At 36.6% G+C, this 25033-nt stretch overlaps 1 protein-coding gene across 2 annotated transcripts in view; it reads right to left on the bottom strand.

The window, feature by feature from the left end:
* The window catches only part of cfap46 (cilia and flagella associated protein 46), a 107675-nt gene extending 85183 nt beyond the window's left edge, over positions 1 to 22492 (bottom strand). For both annotated transcript variants that reach the window (XM_031905960.1, XM_031905961.1), the window contains exons 1-14: positions 22401 to 22492; positions 20381 to 20459; positions 19069 to 19190; positions 18577 to 18708; positions 16159 to 16223; positions 15009 to 15173; positions 11542 to 11665; positions 9455 to 9552; positions 6837 to 6935; positions 5272 to 5371; positions 3766 to 3864; positions 2482 to 2672; positions 1403 to 1631; positions 583 to 703 (exon numbers count right to left, since the gene is read on the bottom strand). In XM_031905960.1, coding sequence (XP_031761820.1) covers positions 583 to 703; positions 1403 to 1631; positions 2482 to 2672; positions 3766 to 3864; positions 5272 to 5371; positions 6837 to 6935; positions 9455 to 9552; positions 11542 to 11665; positions 15009 to 15173; positions 16159 to 16223; positions 18577 to 18708; positions 19069 to 19190; positions 20381 to 20429 — 1594 coding nt within the window. In that variant the 5' untranslated portion in view covers positions 20430 to 20459; positions 22401 to 22492. The remainder of the gene's footprint in view (positions 1 to 582; positions 704 to 1402; positions 1632 to 2481; positions 2673 to 3765; positions 3865 to 5271; positions 5372 to 6836; positions 6936 to 9454; positions 9553 to 11541; positions 11666 to 15008; positions 15174 to 16158; positions 16224 to 18576; positions 18709 to 19068; positions 19191 to 20380; positions 20460 to 22400) is intronic.
* Between the last annotated feature and the right edge of the window lie 2541 nt (positions 22493 to 25033).

Here is a 25033-nt window from a genome sequence, read left to right as displayed (position 1 = left end):
TCTACCCCAAATTTGAATTTCTGTTTCCATATGTCTATGAAGATTTTCATTCATCCAGGTCATGGTATATCTAGTATAAATAAATTTGAAGCAACTGGACTTGTTTGGTTATCATTGAAGACGTTCAAACATAGTATGTTTCCATACTATTTCAAATGTGCACAGATGGATGTCTTTTATACTATGTATCAAGTCACAAGTGAAAAGAGACTGTTTGATAACCTTGCTGTAAGGTTATGTCCTTTTAGTGGTTCCAGAGCTAAGCCTAATGAAAGAATGAGTATACTTGTAATTTTATGGGGAAAACAATTTGATATGACCTGGGAATGTGCATCAAGTCCCCTATTTTGGTGCATATGCAAGTTTTTGGGGTGATACAAAGCTTGCCTTAATAACAGTGTCCACAAAATGGCACCTGCCTTCTTGCTGTGATTATGAATTTAAAGACTAAAGGAAACAAGATTTATATTATTTATATAGTATAAGTGATTCAAATACAATGGAGTCTAACAAAGAACTATAAAATTTAGTATTGCCCTTAGTATTGCCCCTTAAAGAAATTATTTTCAGTTAAATACTTACCCTTTGCTTCATTTTCACTATCAAGGACCATCTGAAAAACATCTGGAGCTAAACATAGACCAGCATTCACAAGCAAGGAGCGTTTTTTCCTTACAGAGTCCATTGGGCTGACTTGTTTTGCCTAGAATTGACAAAGGCAACTAATGAAAATCTATTAAATGATTATTGTAGCCATTTATATCGGTATTTTTAGTTTTTTACCTGAATTTTAGTGAATATTAATTATTCTTAAGAATAACATTATACAAAACTATATAACATTTTTGAAGAAAAAATATAGTAAAAAAGGATAAGCTAATGAGGCTGTGACCACAAAATTCATACAGAAAAAAACAAGAAGACTTCTGCACTCTCCCATTATCAATATATATATAGGACATTAAGACATGCTGTGCATTAAGTTACTAAGATATGCCCTCCCCTTTAAGCAAAACTGGGATTGGTTGTCCATATACTGTAATGCAATATACTTGAAGCTGGTCAACTATGTCAAAGTCATTCCCTCTGGCCAGTCCCACACTCACTTTCTTCATTAAGAATTCTACATTCTTTATTATACATTTAACAAAGGGACTGAGTGTACCTGCAACTTGCTAGCTTTCAAGGTTAAAACCCCCAAATGGTTGCTCTTTTATTGGCTCCACTGGGATCACCTGACTGTACCTGGAAATGGTGGGAGCTACAACATGGAGCTGACCACTGCTCCTGTATAAACTATAGCACTACTGCTACAGCTGTTGATGACATACAAGGTGCTCCGATTGTTCCTGTGATGTACAGAACCAACAACATACAATGACCCAGTGGGTGGAAGCATCACCTGTTCAATGATCATAGTTGCTCGATCTTCCAACCCCTCAGGTGTGCTGTACAGCATAGCTCTCAATTGAAGCCGGTGAAGATACGACTTCAGATAGTTTTGATATGCAGCACCATCATCAAAAATCAAAGCCTTTTCTACATGCTTTATGGCACTTTCAATGCGATCTTCATCTTCTTCTATCTGAGCAACTTCCAGGTGAATTTGACAACGTAGAACAGTTAGCAAACTATAAAAAAAGCAAGTAAACAAATGACACAAAATGCAAAAAGCTGACGCAAGATAACTGGGTTTATTTATGACCTCAAAGGCAAAAACAAGCCCACCATGTCCCTGTTGCACAACTGGCAGGGGTCTCTGCTCTCCACTTTAAAATGCAGAGACAAGTGGCTACTCCCACTAATACAATACTGCCTGCATTTTGCAGCACTGTATTTTTAAAGAAAGAGAGGGGGAGGCATGTAGGAGAGTCCCCCCACTCCTACCCCCTAACTTATGCGTTGTTAGAGAGCGACAGAGGACGCTGGCTAAAATGGTGCCCTCACGGATAGCACTGGCCTGTGTCATTTGATACTGCAGTGTGCACCTAAAGTCAGATTTTTTTTTATCTGGAGTGAGGTGAAGGCCTTGGCCAGACTGGGAATAAAGTGTTTGCTCAATGAGCACTAAAGGGCTCTGCACTCGCAATGCACCATGCCTTATTTATTTACAGAATAAAACTCAACAATAATAAAACAATTGAAGGCTCACAGATCAATTGATTTTGGCTGCCAGGGTCAGTGGCCCCCATTTGAAATCTGGAAAGATGTTAAAGAGAAATGCAAATAATCCAAAAACTATAGAAAATAAATAATACAGACCAATTGTAAACTTGCTAGCAATAGGACATTCTATAACATACTAAAAGATAACTTAAAGCTGAACCACCATTTAAAAAAACAATAACTTTGAACAAATAGCCTCCGAAACACAATTTCTCGTATTTTGCTGAAAATGAAAAGCCATACAGTTTATAATGTGTTGCCTGATGGGAGTTTTTATTACAAAATAAAACATATCTTAAAAAAGCATGTACTTGCCTATCAATTTCTTCAAGTGACTCAGAAATAGATACTAAGGGTTTCCGTACATGCTTGCGCAAATTATGTTGCAGTAGCGGCAAACAGAGGTTCCACAGAGTTGTGCATACGGTCTGAATGGTGCTTGGATTTGCTAAACGATTGGCATCCAATAAGGAGGTTTCAAGCCTTCTTATAAGTTTTAGCTGAGTCTGGGAAAATATCAAATGCTGATTAGGTGCATATGTGCAAGGCAAAAAGAAGATGAATATAAATCCACCATTACATACCCAGCTTTAAAACTTGTTTGCTTTGCAAAGCATCAAATCATTTGTACTGTAGTTCCCCATTGCTTTACAATTTTTAGCTTATACAATATTTTTAGCTATACAGTTGAAACACATGGTAGCATTCTTCTAAAGCTGCTAAAAGAGATAGTTTTTGTTACAAAGCTTTTCATTTTCTAGAGGAATGTATACATGAGGTAAGCAAAAACTGTGCAATATTAATATTTGAAAATGTATTCATTAAAGAAAAAATGTGTCATTATCTAAATTTAGAACATCTGAAATTATTTTGTAGTTACTGTAATGTAATGGGGGGACATTTTCACACTAAACTATTCCTTTGTTCCATATGTTGCATTGTCTTACACAATGTAGGACCCCATGTAGGACCTGCTATTTAGTTTGTACAATACCTACTGTTGCTAAACTGCACCATACAAGAGCACTGTTTGTGAAAACATCTAGGGTCATATTTTTATTGTTTCTCATTCAACATCACAGGTGATGTTGCCCTTAGCAACCAATCTTTGCTTTTGTTTTCTAACTTGTAGGTGACCGTTCAAATTAAATTGCTGATTGGTTTCTATGGGCAACATTACCAGTGATGTTGGCTTACACTCTATAATAAATATGCCCTTAAATCTACAGATGAAGCATAAGGTTTTGCAAATATTACTGTACCATAAAAGTGCAGAACTCTCATGCGATACAGTACTGCATTGCCACAACATACTGTAGTAATGATGGAATGTCTGTATAAGTGGAATTATCACAGGGAAATTACACAATACTTGTATTGGAAAATAGTTTGACATACCTAACATTTCATCGGTTCCATTTTCACGAAAAAATTAACTAATTTGACATTTCTAATTAATATGATTTGTATGGATTAAACACCAGCGTTTAGAAAGGGCACTGCAACACTTGACTGGACTGAACATATTTAAAAATTTAGAACAAATATTGTTTGGATACTAGTCAAAAAACATTGATCATAATGAAGGTCTGTCGATACCTCAACAACCCCTTTTTTGTATAAAGCAATCTTGGTGCCAAGATTATGAGCTTCAAGTTCACACTGTAGACATTCAAGGACAATTTGCATCCCTGGTTCCTGAAACACAGAGGGAGAAAGGCTAAATGTCTGAATAATATGTGCACTACTCAGCATATCAACAACAAACAAATAAAAACATGCACATAATGAGCCACAAATTTGCTTGAGTTAATATAGTCAACTCTCCATAATCAAATGCCTTTTAATATCAAGAGAAAACAAACTGTAATGTGGTGCAATTTGTTTTCGTTATATGTCATATATAATGATGGTATTTACATAATTGTCAACTATATTGGATAGAGATGATAAAGTGCACTCATGGAAGATGTGACTTTAGTGTATTTCACCCAAGGCATGCTGCTATGTAGAAGTGGTAAACCAATGAAGAGCCATTAATAACCAGCGTATAAAATGGAAAATATGGAAAAATTAAGCTGTGACTCACATAAACATATTGGAAATTATAGAAAATGATGTATATGCATGGAGAATTAATCTCTGATATAAACAAAACAGCTTCCACTTTTCATTATGTAAGTCATTATATGTGTTTCTATATATATATATATATATATATATATATATATATATATATAAAATCTTGTCAGTTGCACTCTTAACCAGTCTTTGATTTAATATAATAGGCTAAACCCAACTTTCTCCTTTACATCTCTCTAACCTGTCAGTGATTTGAAGGGGGCCACATGGGACTTAACTGTTCAGTTAGTTTGCTTTTGATCCTTATCAGGCAGGTCAGATTCAAAAGCTCTGTACTTAGCACCTTAGATCCACGTGCTTTAGGACAAGACTTAAGGTGGCCATACACGAGGCGATTTCGCTCGTTGTGCGATGAACGATTATATCGACAAACGATCGTATGGCGATCGAGTTCCCATACGATATGCCATCCACGGGCAACGATAATTCGGGAAAGATTTCGTCGCATCATTATCGTAAAATACGTACGATCGTACATCTACGTACGATCGAATGTCGTTGACTTCCGCTGCTGGCAATCGTGACATGCGCAGAGAACAATCGTTGAAAGACAAATGTCTGACACTCACACCAACTGGCAGATTTTATCGTTAAACGACCAAAATTTTTAAACCTGGCCGATCGATTTTGGGGACGATAATGTCGGCTCGTTTAGTGGGCCGACGATCGTTCGTACACCACCAACTATACGATAACTTAACGATAGCATCGGATTGTTCGGGAATCGTCGTTTGTAAGTAAAAAATCGGTCCGTGTATGGCCACCTTTAGAAAAGGTAGCATGTGCATATATATAACAATATAACAATCTTTATAATTGCACACTATGGTTCATGCATTTTAGCACTTTCCACAAATGTTTGCATTCATAAATGAGCCCTATAATGTTTCCTTTGCCAAGATTCAACAGCGCTATGAGATTTGATGCAAATTTTATGTAAAAACACAGTATCTTGGGTCTTACACCAATGTCTGATTTCTGTAAATTCTTAATGCAAGAGGTAGCAAGTTGAGTGCATTTTAACTCCAATGACAAATGGGCCAGTTCAACCAGCAGACAGGATCTGTAAAGATGCAAAATGTATTAACTAAATACAAACAATATAATCTCATTTTAATATACATGAATCACTATAATTCAATACCAATGAAGGAAAGATTAAGAAATGCACCTTAAAGGGGGCCTGTCATTCGGACATAAAAAGCTGTATAATTAAGGTCCTTTGCAAATTAAACATGAAACCCAAAAATCTTTTTTTTATCAAAACTTCCATAGCTGGTATTTAAAAGTTTCATCCATCAATCATATATAGCCTGCCATACCTGCCTATGCATCAGGCATAGAGGTGGGGCAGGAAATGACTTTCATTTTCCATTATGCACTTCCTAGATGTCACTGCACTCCTCACATTCCTTCCTCCTCACTATCCTTACCATCACCTTACCTCCTCACCATCTATAACTGTGCAGCCAGTACATCAGGTCCCTCATTCTGGCGCAAACACAAGGTTTTAGGGTGATACAAAACTTGCCTAAGAAACAGTGTGCACAAAATGGTGCCAGCCTGCTAGCTATGACTGTGAATTATTAGTCTGAAGGAAATGACATTTATATCATTGATTTAGTTTATGTAAAGTTTATTTTGCTTGCCTAACCCAATAAGAAAGGATTTGGAATTATTTTTTAGGGTAACAGGTCCCCTTTAAAGGCATAGCACATGATACAATTCCAGGCATTTAGTCCCCTTATTGATTAATACCTCTGCAGACAGGTGACATAACAGTGGGATCGCTTCCTACTGATTTTAGCATTAATAGTTGGACTCTCGAGTGTACTTGGGGGTCAGACTGCTGCTCCCACTGACCGCTCTAATAAGACACAGGAAGCTAGCTATGGAGGATTTGGTGGCCACAGCTCAAAAGGGAAATCAGGCAATTTTCTGGGAGAGGTTTGGCCTTTGAGAGGATTGTCTTTCATTTTGCATAATAATAGTATAGTGCAGGTATGGGATCCATTATCTGGAAACTCGTTATCCAGAAAGATCCGAATTACGGAAAGCCTGTCTCCCATATACTCCATTTTAATCAAATAATTCAGATTTTTAAAATTGATTTCCCTTTTCTCTGTAATAATAAAACAGTACCTGTACTTGATCCCAACTAAGATATAATTACCCCTTATTGGGGGCAGAACAGCCCTATTGGGTTTATTTAATGGTTAAATGATTCCCTTTTCTCTGTAATAATAAAACAGTACCTGTACTTGATCCCAACTAAGATATAATTCATTCTTATTGGATGCAAAATAATCCTATTGGGTTTAATTAATGTTTTATTTCTTTTATAGTAGACTTAAGATATGGAGATACAAATTACTGAAAGACCCCTTATCCGGAATACCCTTGGTCCTGACCATTTTGGAAAACGGGTCCTATACCTGTACTGTGAACATACAACTTTTTTTCCAAAATATCTAGTTATATAACTATAATACAAACACAACAAAAAAAATAAAAACTGTAATACTTACTTCTTAGGTATGGACATATTTTTTTCAGCAGATGTCAGAAGATTATAAATCTCTTCAAGGCTTGCTAAAATGTCTTTTGTTGTTGTACTCTCTGTTTGCCTAATTGATTTCAGAAGCAAATAAAATAAAATAAATCTGCAGAATAGGAAACTATAAAATATTTTATAACATGTTCACCAAATACAAATAGATAGGCCAAAGCCATGGAACATGTTTTGAGCTTTTATGATGATTATAAAGCAGACATATTATAGATGAAGTAGGTTTCTTTTGTTGCAATGCTGTACATTGTTTTTCATACAGTGCAATATTCTGTTGAGGGAAAAAAGCTATTATAAAAAAAAAGCTATGATGTGCTTCATTATTCAGAGCCAGCAAGTCAAGCAAGATCAATTAGTAGCTACCATTAGTGATGAGCGAATCTGTCCCTTTTCGCTTCGCCATAACATTCGCAAAATGGCAAGAAAATTAGCAAAATGGCAAAATATTCTCGAAAAGCGTTTGTCTCGTGATTTTTTGGTCGCCCGTGTCTATTTTTTTGTCACCTGCATCTATTTTTGTCACCGACTATTTTTTTGTTGCCCAAGCTTTTTTTGATGTGACAGCGCCTGATTTTGACACGACCGTACCCAATTTGATGCGACCACACCCTTTTTAAATGCGGCCGCACCCTTTTTTACATGAAAACGCTCTTTTTAGATGCGACCGCACCCTTTTTTGACACGACCACGACCAATTTGTCGCGTGACAAAGAAAAGTTCTGCATAACAAATTTTTCTGCAGTGAATTTTCACAAAACAATTCAATGACGAAATGCAGAAATTTGCTGAGAATCCATGCCTGGCGAAAAAATTCGCTCATCACTAGCTACCATATAATGCAATGATTACCCCAATACTGTATCATCAGAATAGAATCACATATTGAAGAGGGTGTTTCATCTCATTTAGCTGATTAAAGGGGTAGTTCATCCCATTCAACTTAACTTTTAGTATGTTATAGGATGGCCTATTATTAGCAACTTTTCAATTGGTCTTTATTTTTTTTTATTTCTTATAGTTTTTAAATTATTCACATTCTTCTTATGACTCTTTTCAGCCTTCAAATGAGGTAGTCACTGACCTCAGCATCCACAAAACTAAACAGTCTTATTGTTATTGCTACTTGTTTTCTTTCGGTCCAGGTCCTCTACTTTTTATATTCGAGTCTCTCAATCAAACCACTGGCTAGTTTCTAGGGTAAGTTGGACTTACCAGCAAACCAGATAGCTGCTGAACAACTGCTGAACAACAAGTTAGATAATAAAAACACAGAAAACAAAAAGGGAAGGCTAATTACAAATTGTCTCAGAATATCAGGCTCAAAATCATACTACAAGTTAATATTTCATTTCAAATCTTAGGGGCTGATTTACTAACCCACGAATCCGACCCGAATTGGAAAAGTTCCGACTTGAAAACGAACATTGTGCGACTTTTTCGTATGTTTTTACGCAACTTTCGTAATGGATACGAAAAACTCGCATTTTTACGCAAAAATCGTATTGGTAACGAAAAATTCGTAAAGAATCCGAAAAAATCGCAAAACATACGAAAAAATCGCAAAATACCGATCATTACGAAAAAAACGCAATCGGACTCATTTCAACCCGTTCGTGGGTAAGTAAATCAGCCCCATAGGGTTGTCCATTTTATTTGGTACAGGTATAGGATACCTTATGAAGAAACCAAGTGTCCAGAAAGTTTAGAATTACAGAAAAGTCATCCCTCATTTAAAAACATATCCTTTTTACGTATAATAATAAAACAATACCTTGTACAGGTAGGGGACTTGTTATCCAGAATGCTTAGGACCTAAGGTTTCCACATAAAGGGTCTTTCCATAACTTGAATTACCATACCTTATGTCAACTAAACAATCATTTAAAACATTAAATAAACCCAATAGCCTTGTTTTAAGACCAAGAAGGATTAATCTTATTTTAGTTGTGATCAAGTACAAGGTGCTGTTTTATTATCTCAGAGAAAAGGGAAATTATTTTTAAAGCATAAGAAAAGGTAAAAATTACGGGGGTTGCCAAATGTTAGGCATCCCCCAGTGATTGTTGCCTTAACGCCTTAAACTCGCGTTTTTACGCAAAAATCGTATTGGTAACGAAAAATTCGTAAAGAATCCGAAAAAATCGCAAAACATACGAAAAAAATCGCAAAATACCGATCATTACGAAAAAAACGCAATCGGACTCATTTCGACCCGTTCGTGGGTAAGTAAATCAGCCCCTTAGTTTCTCTTCTACGAAATCTTTGGCAATGATGCTTTTCATGTCTTGTGACAGGCTTAATTTTGTCATTTAAGAAAGCTCTATAATATATAGTGTTAGACACAATTATATTTTTTGATAGAAACCCTATAAACAATGTTGTTGTCTATTGTTGAGCATGCCAAAACAAGTAAGCACTACAGCAGCTCACACCCATTTAAAGATTTAGAGGGCGTATTGTGTACCTATAATACATTTTGTGCTTGTAAATTACTAATAAAATTAATGGAAAAAAAGCCGTCATAAATTATGCACTGAACAGAAAATGCATCGTAAGAATAAAAATGATTCTACTTACAATGACTTCAGCTTCTGAATTTTAAGGATGACTGCCAAAGTCGCACAGCCCTTTGTCTCCTTAGCTGCTTTAGCAGAATCAATTAATTTGTGTTGTACCTTAATGTAAAATAATGGATTGTGAAATAAGGGAAACAAAGCACAAATGCAAATAAAATGTATTTCCGACATATAGACTGAAACCAAGGACACACAGGGAGTGTTATACATAAAAGTGGTAATAACAGCAAGGAACATTGTGACCTTTATTGTGAGGATTTATTGTGTAAATTCAGAGAAAAGGGCCATTATATGCTTAATGACGTTCATATTGACTGTCTTTATGCTTATACCTGTATACATATATATATATTTCTGCATAGATCAAACTAGTGTACAAAACAGCTGTAATTACCTTTCTTTTAAGGATGAACTTGTTAAGGGAAATGGGGGAGACTTAGTAATTAAGAAAGGTCAGATTGGTTTGTTTTCATTAAAAAAAAATCATTGAAAGATGACATGACTGACAAGTCTAAATACACGCAGTGTCAGGATGGGTAATATCCTGGGGATCTCAGACTTATTCCCAGAAATGGCACAAGGCTATCCCTTACAGCTGGAAGAAACAGAATTTGTCAATTAGCAAAGGAAGTTTATAGAATTCCTTTACTATGGCGTTAGCAATGGTTGAAAAATGCAAGAATTGTTAAGCTTCTCTTACGATACAAGGCCTCATTTATTAAGTACAAGCTGCAAAGTGTAACTTGTGCTCAATGCACCAAAGTGCTGGTAAATTGTAGTACACACTATTTCCCCTGTATTTTTGTTAGAATAGCATCACTTCTGGTACCAATAAGAGCATTACCATCCGATTCACTCGATGCAACTCGACTACTGGAGCAACCTGCTACGTGAACACTCGATTTACAAACATGTCCAGGCTAGAAGTCATTTGATACATTTCTAGCAACCATGTGTGAAACTTGCACAGTATTTATCAGTTTAAGTTGGGCAGGCACATTTGTGCTCCCTGGAAGTATTGAGTCACAAGTAGCTATGTGCATGGATGGGCAAAATATTTTTTCAGAATAGTGTCAATGCTCACATTAGTGATTTGTGGGCCCTATGGTGTTCGTGTTTCTTATAAATGTGTAGATGCATGTATACACAGGCGCATATTTACTAAAACTAGAATTTTTCTGGCCTTGAAACTCATATAAACTCGACTTGGTATTTTTTTGAACAAAACATGATCATTCTTGAATTTATTAAACGTTACAATAATATTGATAGGGTCGAACGAAAATATTGAGTTTATTTCCGAAAATAAACTCGAATGTTCGTGGTTTTTAAACCAAAAAAACAAAACAAAAAATCGAATGTTCCAGGTTTTTAAACAAAAAAAAAAAAACAATCATATACTGCCAAAAAAATATATGTAAAAAAAAACAACAAAAAAATTAAACATTAAAAAAAAGAACTTTTCTCAGAAAACCTTAGTAAATGGGCCCCACAGTGTAAGCTAGTGTAACGAAGATTATTGATCTAACAAACATTTAGACCAGGGGTTGGGAACCTTTTTGGCTGAGAGAGCCATAAACACCACATATTTTAAAATGTAATTCCGTCAGAGCCATACAATATGTTTGCTGTGGGGCAAGGTAGGGTGGGTGCCAAGGATGCCGGATGCGATGTGGAGGAGGGTGTGGCCTGCTCTTGGCAGATAGAAGACGTGTTCTAAGGCTTAGAAGACGTCTTCTATCCACCGAGTGCAGGCTACGTCCCCGTTATTTTTTTTTTTTAAAGATTTGGCAGCGAGCCAGATGCAGCCATCAAAAGAGCCACATCTGGCTCCTGAGCCATAGGTTCCCTACCCCTGATTTAGACTGACTGTGGGGATCAAAAAGATTTATAAATTCTCCCCTCTCTTTTCTGTCTCTATTTGCTCTGAATGTTTGAGGTTTGGCTACCTACATCAAATAAACAAGATCTGTTTTAAGAAGAAACAGATAGATGGTTTTCTTTTTTTTTAATTTAGCAATGTACAATGTACTTTATGTTGTGTGTATTGTACAACAGTACGGACATTCTGGACATTCCTGTACTCACCATTTTAGCAAAGAGATCAGGATATTTGCTTGGAACATTCTTTTTGATATATTCTGCTGCCCCTGAAGCAAAGTCAGCAGCCTCTTTCATTTTTTGAGCATCCAACAAACACTCTAGGAGTTCGCTGAAAAAAAAAACCAATAAAAAAAATACAAATTACATTTCCCCCCACAAAATAATTTTATTCATTAAAAAATGTCAAATAAGTAATATCACTATTGTAATTGTATCAAGTAATGGAGACACACCCAATCTGCAGCTCTGTAACTTACTGCTGTTGCCCAAATGCATTCAACATAAATGAGAAAAGTTAGATGTGAAGTTGTTGACAAAAGAATGTCTTGGTTATGCCAACTAAAGTCATGTTCATTAATATCCTATGCAGGTGCTAACAAAGGGATTTACTGTTTTAAATGATTATTTAATAATTATTATTATTCATATTTAATAATCATTATTTCCACCATTTGAATTTGTATTAGCATTTCAACATTTGTATTCCCCTTGAGATGCATCTGCTACCTTTCTTCTACCCACAAAACTAAAGGGGCTGTTCACCTTTAAATTGTGACAAAAAGAAAAATACAGCTGGTGTGCCACAAATTGTACGTAGGGCAAACCAAACGGGCGGTACGAATAAGAATTGGGGAACATAAGAGATCTATCACCGCGTATGATCCTAATAAGAAAAAGACACACACACCGGTGGGCAGACATTTTTTTAATGAAAGACATAATGTAACCACTCTAAGGTGGATGGTCCTCCAGCAGGTTGCTATGCCTACAAGAGGGGGGGACAGGAAAGCCATGCTATTGAGACTTGAAGCAAAATGGATTGAGTTTCTTAATACTATTGAACCAAGGGGAATGAATGAGGCTTGGAGTCTCAAATGTTTTCTGTAAACCACAGGACTATACATTGTCAAGCTAATAAACCCTTAAAAATATTTTTGCAGATTGAGGCCGATACTGCTTCCTACCTTTACAATGGACTGAACTACCAGATGGTATGAGTAACGTTTTGGATACATAAAGATACTATATATTTTTGTGGTGTTATGTGGATAGACCCTGTGGTAATTTCCATTAATTGCTCTGTTTATGTAATTGTTATACCTGGCCACTAGATGGAGCTGGTATCCTTATCACATGACTTAATTGGTGGAGTGGGGGTTTAAAAAAGGTGTTCACCTAGGGGCTGATTTACTAACCCACGAATCCGACCCGAATTGGAAAAGTTCCGACTTGAAAACGAACATTTTGCGACTTTTTCGTATGTTTTGCGATTTTTTCGGATTCTTTACGAATTTTTCGTTACCAATAAGATTTTTGCGTAAAAACGCGAGTTTTTCGTATCCATTACGAAAGTTGCGTAAAAAGTTGCGCATTTTTCGTAGCGTTAAAACTTACGCGAAAAGTTGTGCATTTTTCGCGTAAGTTTTAACGCTACGAAAAATGCGCAACTTTTTACGCAACTTTCGGAATGGATACGAAAACTCGCGTTTTTACGCAAAAATCGTATTGGTAACGAAAAATTCGTAAAGAATCCGAAAAAATCGCAAAACATACGAAAAAATCGCAAAATACCGATCATTACGAAAAAAACGCAATCGGACTCCATTCGACCCGTTCGTGGGTAAGTAAATCAGCCCCCTACTGTTCTTTATACTGCACCAAAGGAAGGACCCCAGAGGTCCGAAACATGTAGTGTGTGCTATGCATCTCTAAACTAATAAACAACACAGAACGCATTTGGCTCACCTTTAAATTGGCTTTTAGTATAATGTAGAGAGTGCTATTCTAAACCAATCTGCAATTGGCAGAGGCGGCCAAGGCGAAATAGGTAACCCGGTCGGCCACTTCGCCCCTGCACCTTCCACAAGCATGCGCAATTCCGGGGGATGGCGGTCATTGCCCCCGCCGCTAATGACAAGCGGCGGGGGCAATGACAAAGAAGCGTGGACTAGGGGTAGGCAGGAGAGGCTCCTGCCTGGCGCCCCCCCCAATCGTTGCGTCCTAGGCAGCTGCCTCTTCTGCCTACCCCTAATTCCGACCCTGGAAATTGGTCTTCATTTTTTATTATTTGCAGTTTTTAAATTATATAGATTTTGGTTTAGAAGCTCTCCAGTTGGGAGTTAGCAGCTATCTGGTTGAAAAGGGACCAATGTAACACAGCAACCAGGCAGTGATTTGAAAGAGAGACAGAAATATGAACAGAGAAGGATCTAAGTAGAAAGATAAATAATAAAAAGTAACAATGCCAATACAACTGTAGCCTCACAGAGAAATAGTTTTTGCCTGCTGGGGTCAGTGACCCCCATTTGAAAGCTGAAAAGAGTAAGAAGAAGAAGAAAGCAAATAATTCAAAAACTACAAAAAATGAAGAGCAAATGAAAAATTGCCATTTGCAAGTATAGGCCATTCAATAAAAATACTATAAAATGCAGTCAATCCTAGAGAATATCAAAAAAGCCTCCATCAACACCATAATCAAAGAAAACGCCTACAAAATACTATATGACTGGTACCTCACGCCACAGAAGTTGCATAAAATATACAAGTCAGACCCCACCTGCTACAGAGGATGCGGTGAAATAGGAGATGAGCTACACATCTGGTGGACATGCCCTCAAATTACAACACTCTGGAAAGAAGTCTTCAGCTTCATAAGCCAACTACTACAAAAAGAAATTCAACCGGACCCCCAACTAGCCCTTCTACTTAACAAACCACACCATCTGACCAGGACCGAATTTAAACTATGCTCCCAAATATGCCTAGCAACCAGATGCGGAATAGCAAAACAATGGAAGTCAACACCACCACCATTCTCTGAAATTATAACAAAAATCTGGTGGACATCTACAATGGAGAAACTGACTGCACTCATCCACCACAAAATAGACACATACGAAAAAACTTGGGCACCCTGGATCACATGGACCGATAACCAAAACAACCAATCATCGAACTAAACTTAAACACAGATAAAATCAAGGAAAAACTCCAGAAGCCAATCTAAAGCCCAAATTACAAGAAAGGACTACCCAAATAAAACGGCTAAGCGAGAGCCCAACCCCCCTCCCTACCCCATACCCTCAACCCCCTATCTAACCCCCCCTCTTCTTCTTTCTTCCCCTTTGTTCTATATATTGTATATGTACTTTACCTTGCTGTAAAACAACCAATAAAAACAAAGTTAAAAAAAAAAAAAAAATACTATAAAACATAATAAAAGTTGCCGCTTTTCATCATTTTTCTATTTCACCTGGTAGATTCTAAATGATACATGATTTTCTTGCAAATATGTTAAATTATTCTGTATAAATTCTTTGTTTAATTGCTGTTGCCATTCAACATTTCAAATTCCCAGCATCATAGGGAAGCTGTGTTTCAGTGAAGGATTCCAAAGCTCTTGTCTCTAGAAAATTATTTATCCAAAATAACAGTCATATTGTTAACCTTACATCATAAGTTGTGCTCGCCAGGTGTGGTCTCTTTCATCGATTTCATCCAAGGCCTTCACAACACTGGAGAGACTAGGAATAAGAAGATGGCGACTCCCAGACTTTAAAAATGGTTGAACCATTTGCCAGTAGATAACCGATGCATTGAAGACCAGAAAATAGTATCTACAAAAGAAATAAATATATTTGTTCCTATATGATTAAGCCTACAAATTGATGAATAATGGTATTTAGTTAAAAGTTGGAAATGTTACAAATTTGTACAAATTTTTACAAGTTACAAATGTTTAATAACAATAAAAAAATGGTGCTTTGTGATTTAGCCTACATTGGCTAAAATTGATAAATAATTGTTTTTATGCAGTAATGGGACTAGAGTTAGCAATAGGTTAAATTATCTATGTTATTTAAGGTAACAATGCTCGTCCATAAAGCTACAAATGTTTAATCAGTAATTAGCAGGACATAATAATAAAAATTGCCCATTTATAACAGCATTGCTGTTGTTTTTTTATGATTATCCATGAGCTACATAAATTTAAAAGAGAAGGTTTTACCCTTGCCAAAGGGGCTTTTGTGCTCCGAAACGTTGCACATTCACAATAAACTTACTAGTGCCAGTGCTTATTCTTGTTTAAAGCAATTTCAAAATGAATGCTATAACTTTGGATGAGATAGGAGACTTTCTAATTTCATTTAGGCTGAGCCACAATGGCCACCACTAGACCAAACAGACTGAACAGTTATAGTTATGGGTACAGCCTATTACAGGTACAATGAACCTAGCTTAATTTGCAGAATGTATAGTAGCTTTCCCCTCACTGGAGCAAGTTTCTTTAGATAAGGTAGTAGATTACTGGTAGATGACTATTGGGGTTGAGCCCCACCAGGAGAATACAGAACAGCAAAAAATGATTCCCTTCAAAAGTCATCCAAACTAGCTTTGCACTGGCCCACTGGTTTGGGACCCAATTGGGCCTGCGCCCCAATTTGGGAAACTCTAGGACAGGGCAACATCTCTCGGCTTTTTCACCCTAGTAAATAAGCTAGAATGGAGTATGTTTAGTAACTATAAAACAAGAAAAAATCTTATCAACATAAAAAATATTCTCAATTTGCCAAGCTCACAAAAATGTCATAGGATTCATACCTTTGTTGCTGTTTTCCAAAACCAATAGCTTTTAGGTAATAAACCACAGATTTTTCCAGCTGATCCTAGAAAAAAATGAACATTTTTAACATGCAACAGAACAATAGCAATATAAGTTCTGTGTACAAGCCTGGGAAAAAGAGCCGCCTTTAAAGGGGTTGTTCACCTTTTAAATTAACTTTTAGTATGATGTAGAGAGTGTTGTTCTGTGACAATTTGCAACTGGTCTTGATTGTTTTTTATTGAGCTTATTGTTCAACAAGTTTAGAATTTCAGCAGCTATTTGGTTGCTAGGGTCCAATTTAACCTAGCAACCAGGCAGTGATATGAAAGAAAAACACGAATACAGTAAAATTGTAGCTTCACAGAGGAATAGGTTTTTGGCTGCTGGGGTCAAAAACAATTAAAAAAAAAAAACTCAAGGTGAATCACCCCTAACTTTAAAGGCTAACAAAAATAAATATGATACAAAGGTTTCATAAAGATAGAGAAAAGGACTAAACAAGAAAACAAGACACTAAAGCTTGTTAATTAAAAACAAGAACATGATATAAGTAAACAGGATTGAATTTGGGCCTATGTTTTACATTCTACTATGAAGAAAGAGCAAAGCCCTTAAAGGGGTTGTTCACCTTTCGGTTAACTTTTAGTATGATGTAGAGCAGGGGTGGCCAGACTCAGTCTGTCGTGATCCGCAGGAATCCTCAGGGGATCGACTGGTGGACCGCAATCGACGTATTGGCCACCCCTAAGCTCTACGGGGCAGGGACCTCCTTCCTACTGTATCTCATACCACATGGCACTTATTCCCTGTGCATTTATATATATTTATTGTATTTATTTATTATAACACATGTCCTCCGTGTGTGTAATTTTGTATTTATAAGATTGTACAGTGCTGCGTACCCTTGTGGCTATTTATAAATAAAGTTATACATACATATATACCCCTGATGTAGAGAGTGATATTCTGAGACAATTTGCAATTGGTTTTCATTTTTTATTATTACTGTTTTTTTTTTAGTTATTTCATTTTCAGTTCAGGAGCTCTCCTATATGGAGTTTCAGCAGCTATTTGGTTGCTAGGGTCTAAGTTACCTTAGCAAACATGACGTGGTTTGGATGAGAGACTGGAATATGAATAGTAGGGGGACTGAATAGAAACATAGGTAATAGAATGTAGCAATTACAATACAATTGTAGCCTCACAGAGCAACAGTTTTTGGCTCCCATTTAAAAACTGCAAAGAGTTGTAAAAAGAAGGCAAATAATTAAAAAACTATAACAAATAAATAATGAAGACCAATTGAAACGTTGCTTAGAATTGGTCATTCTATAACATGCTAAACGTTAACTTTAAGGTGAACCACCCATTTAACTGGAATGTAACACAAATAAGTTCTGAACAGCAGCACAGCAGTCTTCCTGAAAATGGTTACAGTGAGAACATCAAGATGCATACATTCTCTTTAGATGTTGAATCAATGATATGATTTACAAACACAGACACTTGATGCACAAGTGCAATTGCCTATGGCAATTTTTTTAGTTTGTAGTAGAATGTTTAAAGCTAATTGCTGATTGATTGCTATTGGCTACTGCAACTGTGCAATTAGCACCTGCTGTATGTTCCATCTGCCATTCCTTGTTGTACCATATAACAACAGGAACAATATCACTGTATCTTACATATAAAAAAAACTTGCCATTTGCGCTTCATTTGTTTGCCTGAGAGTCCCCAAAGTGCTACAAATGCTGGTTCTACCTTACTCTAAAGCACACCATAGTTCTATTCAACCCAGTAGTAATAACCTAAGTCTATAACTCAGATTTATTATAATAAAGATGGAAATGTGAACTATGTTTTTCCCTCTTGGCACCTTAAGTAAAATGCATGGCAAGCAACTTGGCAGAAAGCATTAATTTACAGTGATGTAATTCTAAATAATATGCAAAATACATTTCTCCTGCAAAAATCTTTATTTTAGCTGCATACAAATTCAGTGGTTGTAACTCCAATTTACTGGGTTCCACAGCTATTTACCACCCCCTTCCAACAAAACTTTGTGAATGTGACCTGTTTTGCACTCATTTAATGAAACTGCACAAGTCACTAGCCTCACCAGGCCCACTATACCACTGAGACCTCGAAAACCACTGGGTCTGCTTAGACTGAGCAAAACTGTTATGCACCTCAGCATACACAGGCAAATGGGAACTTCTGTAACCCATGTACCTATTACTAATGGACTGGTTAATAACATACATCAAGGGTCTAATTAAAGGAATTTGTAAAATTTTATTAGCCATCATTTTCTAAATGTTTATTCTAACGACAATGAATGTTTCTGAAACAGTGTGACATGGAGAACAAATACACAGATATCTGTAATAGACTGCAGTGGTACAGGTTCATACCAAATCCTTTGCAGACTGAGGGATGTGTAATTGGGCTTTACACAAATAAGCCCTTCCAAAAAACTGGTTTTGAGGTGGATTATTCCTGAAATAGAGCTGCAAACAGTCTTTACTTTCGGCTAGACATCCAAGCTGCAGAAAAAAGAAAAAAGTTTATTTCAGCTATATAATAGGCAAATGAACTCACAAATATATATTAGGCAAATAAACCTGACCCAGTTATTTTATTGTGTGGAATATTTACTGGGCTCCACTAACAATTAGGAAATTAGGATTCATTGCATAGGCACAGGCAGATATTTAATAATATCCAATTTGCTAACATCAAGTTACTATAACATTCAGTGGCCCATGCCTTTGTCACAATAAAGACAAAGTTTGTATAAAATTGAAACTCAAAGAAACCTATGGCTGAAAGAGGCCAATGTAAAAGTTAGAGCACCAGAGTTGTTTATCGCTGTTGTAAACTGTATTTGTGAAAATGAGACTTACTTGAAGGGCTTGTTCTGCACACAGAACGTACAAATCAGGGCTGAAGCTTTCCCGTGCATCTGTTGCCTTGGCGGCACTAGCAGATTTAATTAATCTGTAAGCTTTGAGCAAAGCTTTAGTATCTTAAAAATGACAGAAAAAGATAGAAAGGATCAGAGGGCACCATCATTGTTTACACCAGAGTGGGAAAAACTGCAGCCCTCCAGCTACTGAACTGCAACTTCCAGCATGATCTGACAGTTGCAGCAGTTTAAAGTCTAGAGTGCTTCTGATCCCCCCAACTAATACAAATAGGATGCAAGCAAGAAACCTAAAACAGCAAAAAGAAATTGGGCTAAAAGGTGCATAGTAAAACAAATGGTTAAACAAAATGCTAAGCTGTTTGTTAATAAGCAGTCTTACATGAAAAATGTCTAAATTCATGCAAACTGGATTAAATAGTCTCTTGGTATTAAGGCAAATATTAAACACAAGCGCTATAGCAATATAGAGCAGTCTACAGTATATATGCAGTATAACGTAGTTAGTAGTAGACTAATCAAAGTAAATAGCTGACTGAAATATTTTGGTGCACTGGAGACACCTTATAATCTCTGCCTATTACACATGCAAGCAGTGTCATTTTCAATGGGCAACTTGACCATCAGTCTCTTCTATATGATCCTTCTTTCTTGCATATTTGATTTAATTTCTATAACTCAATACATACACTGCCCTCTAGCACTATGAACATTATCAAAGAATAATTTTCACAAGGCTCAGCCTTCACATTGAAAAACTCACTTACTACTGCTGTTTATAGGATTTGCAAAAGTCAACATGCAGCTTTAAAAAGTTGTTCTAAAATGACAGCTACCTTTACCACAAAAACTTTTTACAAAAGGTGCCACCTTTTCTTAAAAAAATAAATGAAATATGGTTCCTCATGTATTTTTAGCTTTCCTCCCTGTTAATAACATTATCAAGAAGCATCAAGTTTGAAAGGCTGGTAAAATACTGCTCAGCAAACCTTAAAAGAAACCAGGGGTATTATTGTGCTCTTCAAACTTATATATTGATTAAACCATTTTAAAATCGTTTTGCAGTAGGGCTTTATAAAACATCATTAAAATTAGTTGGGAATCTAGTAGGGAACTACCAACACAACCAACACATTCATTTCTGTTTTCGGAATGCTTTCTGTCATTTTGTTTTAATCATTATATTGCTCTAAGCAACGTGCTGATGCACATTTAGATCAGACTATGTAACTGCAAGCCCACCTAATTTAATTCAACAGCACATAAACAGTACAGACAGTTAATGACAGTACCTTGCTGATTCTCTGCTGCAGTGAGGTGCTCTCTTATAATGAAATCCATAATGGCTTTTGTACTTGAAGCTTTAATGTACTGAAAAAGGGAAAAGAAAACAGTTTCTATCGAACGTGTCTGCAAATTAGTAATCCTTTCCAGATAATTTCATTGGACTCAGAGGTACAACATTCTTGCAACAATGATTTGGCTTCTACACCGAGGTCTGCTGTCTTTAATGCAGGATGACAACCAAACTTAGCCTCCAGCAGTCTGGAGCACCAAACCAATGGGGGACCTTGATAAAGTGATACCGCACATATTGCTACCATAAATAAATAAGAGTTAAATTGCAACAATACAAGGGCATTTTTGAGTTCTTTACTGTTGTCAAAATGGTACTTGCGCCTATACACACTCCCAACACTAACCTGCTGGCTGGACCTGTTTTGAACCATTGGAACAATGGGCAAAATACAGTGCCACCAATATGGGTTTATGCAGGTTAGTTACCATCGAATACAAGGTAATGTTTTATTATTACAGAGAAAAAGGAAATCATTTTTTTAAAATTAGAATTATTTGCTTAAAATGGACTCTATTGTAATTTGGACTTTTTTCAATAACTGGTTCCTGGATAAAGGATCCCATTCATCAAAACTCTTGTGTGCTACCAGCCTAATGGTTACAATTTTGGAGATCTAAACTGAGTCAACACAGTTTAGAAGTTCCCAGATTTGCCAAAAAGCACACATCAAATTGCCTTCAGTCAAGCTATATATATATATATATATATATATTGTGTGAGAGAGAGAATGAATGGGTACCACACTCACAGGGACACTTTTTGCAAAAAAAGAAACATCTCAACGTCTCAAGCACCGTAAAGTGTTTTTGTCCCTGTTCTGCTCCTCCGCTAGATATATATAAATGCTACATACCCCACCTCGGGTGCCTGGTAAATGGTTCCATTACTCTCTAAAAGGTCCCAGCATGGACCGAAATGTTACATTGGCTATTCATGCTGTTTTATATATACATTTTGTTTTTTCACATGTCTCGGTGGTGCTGATTTTTTTTTGTAGTAAATACAGGTATAGGACCCATTATCCAGAATGCTCAGGACCAAGGGTATTCCGGATAAGGGGTATTTCCGTAATTTGGATCTCAATACCTTAAGTCTACTAAAAAATCAATAAAACATTAATTAAGCCCAATAGGATCGTTTTGCATGCAATAAGGATTAATTATATCTTAGTTGGAATCAATTACAAGGTTCTGTTTTATTTCTACATAGAAAAAGGAAATCAAACTTAAAAATATGAATTATTTGATTAAAATGGAGTCTATGGGAGACGGGCATTCCGTAATTCGGAGCTTTCTGGATAACGGGTTTCCGGATAAGGGGTCCGATACCTAAATATATATATATATATATATATATATATACAGGTATAGGATCCATTATCCAGAATGCTCGGGACCAAGGGTATTCTGGATAAGGGGTCTTTTCATAATTTGGATCTCCATACCTTAAGTCTAATAAAAAATCAACACAACGTTAATTAAACCTAACAGGATTGTTTTGCATCCAATAAGGATTAATTATATATTAGTTGGGATCAAGTACAAGGTACTGTTTTATTATTACAGAGAAAAAGGTAACCAGTTTTAAAATTTTGAATTTTTTGGTTAAAATGGAGTCTATGGGAGACAGGCTTTCCGTAATTTGGAGCTTTCTGGATAACGGGTTTCCGGATAAGGGATCCCATACCTGTATGTGTATATATATATATATATGATATTAAAAAGGAGCACAACAGGGACAAAAACACTTTTTTGTCCCAGAGGAAGAGCATATTTCTTAAAATGACTGTAATGAATGAGCTCAGTGGTAGAACAAATAAGCAGCTGGGGTCTCCCTGTGGAAGTTATGCAGCATCAGAAAGTATTTCGGAAAGTGAAAATAGTATAACTGTGCAGCACACAGAAGAATATAGTATGTGGAATTAAAATACATGATACAAAAATCGCACTCACCACATTAAACTCGTCCCAGCAGCGACAACTAGCACGGTTACCTAGCAACGAGACGCACAGACGGGTGCCGCGTCAGACAAAATAAGGGAAATGCGTTCTAGGATTCCTGCTTCGCTCTATCGCGAGTTATATTTTATGTTCAACTATTTCTTGAGAGAGACTCAGTATCAGTGACACCTTTCCAGCTTTAACCCGTATAATAGGCAAATTAGTTATCAATAAATAGGGGCCCTGACGATCTTCGACGTCGTAGAACATTTAGGGGAATGCTGGGAAATGTAGTTTACGAGGCACTGAGTAGCCACAGGCTAGAGATAGTAAAGTATTTCAACTAGAGTCCGATTAAAACGGATAGTAAAGAGCGTGATATAGTGAAATACAAGAAGAGAGTTTGATTATTAGCTGTCTCCTCCCTGCTAAAGAACCAAAATGAAAATTATTAGTTTGACCTTGCATTTATATATAAAAATCTATTATTTGCAGTAGAAATTATGTTTTAATTGCAGCATTTCTGTTTAGCCCCTTCTTTGTTGTGTTTCACATACCGCCCAACATTTGAAATAGAAACAGGGACAAAAAAATGTGACACACTGTAAGGGACAAACATACTTTCTGGGACAGGGACAAATAGATGCTGATCTTGTAGATTGTAAGCTCTTTTGGGCAGAGCTCTCTTTACCTCTTGTATCGGTTATTGATTGCTTTATATGTTACTCTGTATGTCCAATGTATGTAACCCACTTATTGTACAGCGCTGTGGAATATGTTGGCGCTTTATAAATAAATGTTAATAATAATAATTCCAGTAGTAGCAATTACATTTACAAATAACGTTTTACGAATGATGATTGTGCATGCGTCACTGGAAGTGGCGTCCTGTCCCCAGTGCTCCCTATGTGAGTAAATTTTAGGGGCCCTTAATTTATGTGCCCCAGACCTGGGTCTTTGTGGCTTTGCTGCAAATTTGGGCCTGTGGGAGGCTCTGTTGAAATTGTGGAATCAAAGAAAATTGGAAAGTTGCTTAGAAGCACATTTTGTTTCTGGGTGTTCATTTCCTTTAAATGTACTTTTCCACCTTCTCTTGTTTCCTAGGACTTGGAGCTAGTGATGACTTACCCACAGAGGAGGAGTCAGCACTATTACATCACCAAAAGGAAGGGGCCCTGCTTTATGTCTGAAACCCACACCTGGGACTCATATTCTTAAAGGAGAAGGAAAGGTAAAAACTAAGTAAGCTTTATCAGAAAGGTCTATGTAAATACAGCCATAAGCAATTACAGTAATGCTGCACTGAGTCCTCTATCCAAAGAAACAGGATTTCTTGCCTCTTTTTTTGTAAACATGATGTTCCAGTGTCTGACTTCCTCTCTCAGAAACAGTTCTCTCCTCTCTCCCCTCTCCTGCTCCCCCTCCCACCAGAATGCTAAGAACTCCCTCCCCCCTCCCTTAGGAATATGTGATCTTAGCTATAACAGCTAGAGCTGGAGAAGGAAGGAAGCGACTTAAAATGGCAGCTGCTATCTTAGGCAAACAGAGCAAGTTCTAAAACTGTGTACTCAGGTATGGTAATGGTTTCGGCAGAATAAATATAGTGTTCTAGGTGGCACTAATGTGGCAAATCTATTGGCAGTAAAATGCCAAAATTACTTTCCTTTTCCTTTAAGGACAAACCCATAGGTTTTGGGTCAAGCTGCTCATCACTCACCCCCTAGTTTTCAGCTTTTCTTATTTCAGCTGGTTCAACTGATACTCAAAGTGAGGTAATTGCAAGTAAGTGACACCATCAGGAGTGAGAGGGAGTAAAGGAGTCAGGTTTGTGATTCTGTCAATTTCTACTCATGACATGATTAAGAGATACTGATATCAAGACCCCACAACCCAACCCGATGACCCACACCCAAACCCGCATCCACAGGTCTTTAAAATCGTGGGGTGACATTGGGGTACCCGACCCAATGCAGGACTGTCTAAGACTGAAAAATGAGAAATGTGTCAAGGAAGGAAGGTTACACTTTAAATTTACAAAATAGAAAATGTATTTATTTCTGGTTGTTAAATCACAGCCATGAACTCAAAAATGAATATGGAAGGCAATACTTTCTTTTTTACAGCCCTCAGAACTTGCAACAATCCAAAAGTTCTTTGCTTGTGACAGTGATATGTACAAATCATTCATGCATTGCTAGAAATAGTCTTCTTAAAGTCATTGTGAGAGTGAACTCACGTTTCATTTCACCGTTTAACATTCTTGACAGTTTAGGCTCACACTGTGTTATTTTTGGTATAAACTGTGTGCCATATTGTGCAACATCAGCCCCAGAGCCAATTATTTCAAGCCAAGAGGTGGCAACATCATCAGAAAATTTAAAATAATAAAACAGACGAGTTCCTTATTGTATTTTTGTTCCTCGTTCCAGTAAATAACAATGGACATTTTATACATGCTGTATAATGGAAAGACACACAGGAAATGAAATACTGACATTTATTTATTGCTAGGGTAATTTGGACCATAGAAATCATATGCTAAAACTCCAAATTGGAGACTTAATGAATATAAAGCTAAAAAATTCAAAAACAACAAATAAGAAAAAATGAAGACCAAATGCAAATTTCAGAATAGCCCTTTCTAC

Source organism: Xenopus tropicalis, chromosome 7, assembly GCF_000004195.4.
Source record: "Xenopus tropicalis strain Nigerian chromosome 7, UCB_Xtro_10.0, whole genome shotgun sequence".
Classification (NCBI taxonomy): Eukaryota; Metazoa; Chordata; class Amphibia; order Anura; family Pipidae; genus Xenopus; species Xenopus tropicalis.
Note: the sequence above shows the minus strand (reverse complement) of the source record. Positions and strands in the feature narration are given on the sequence as shown.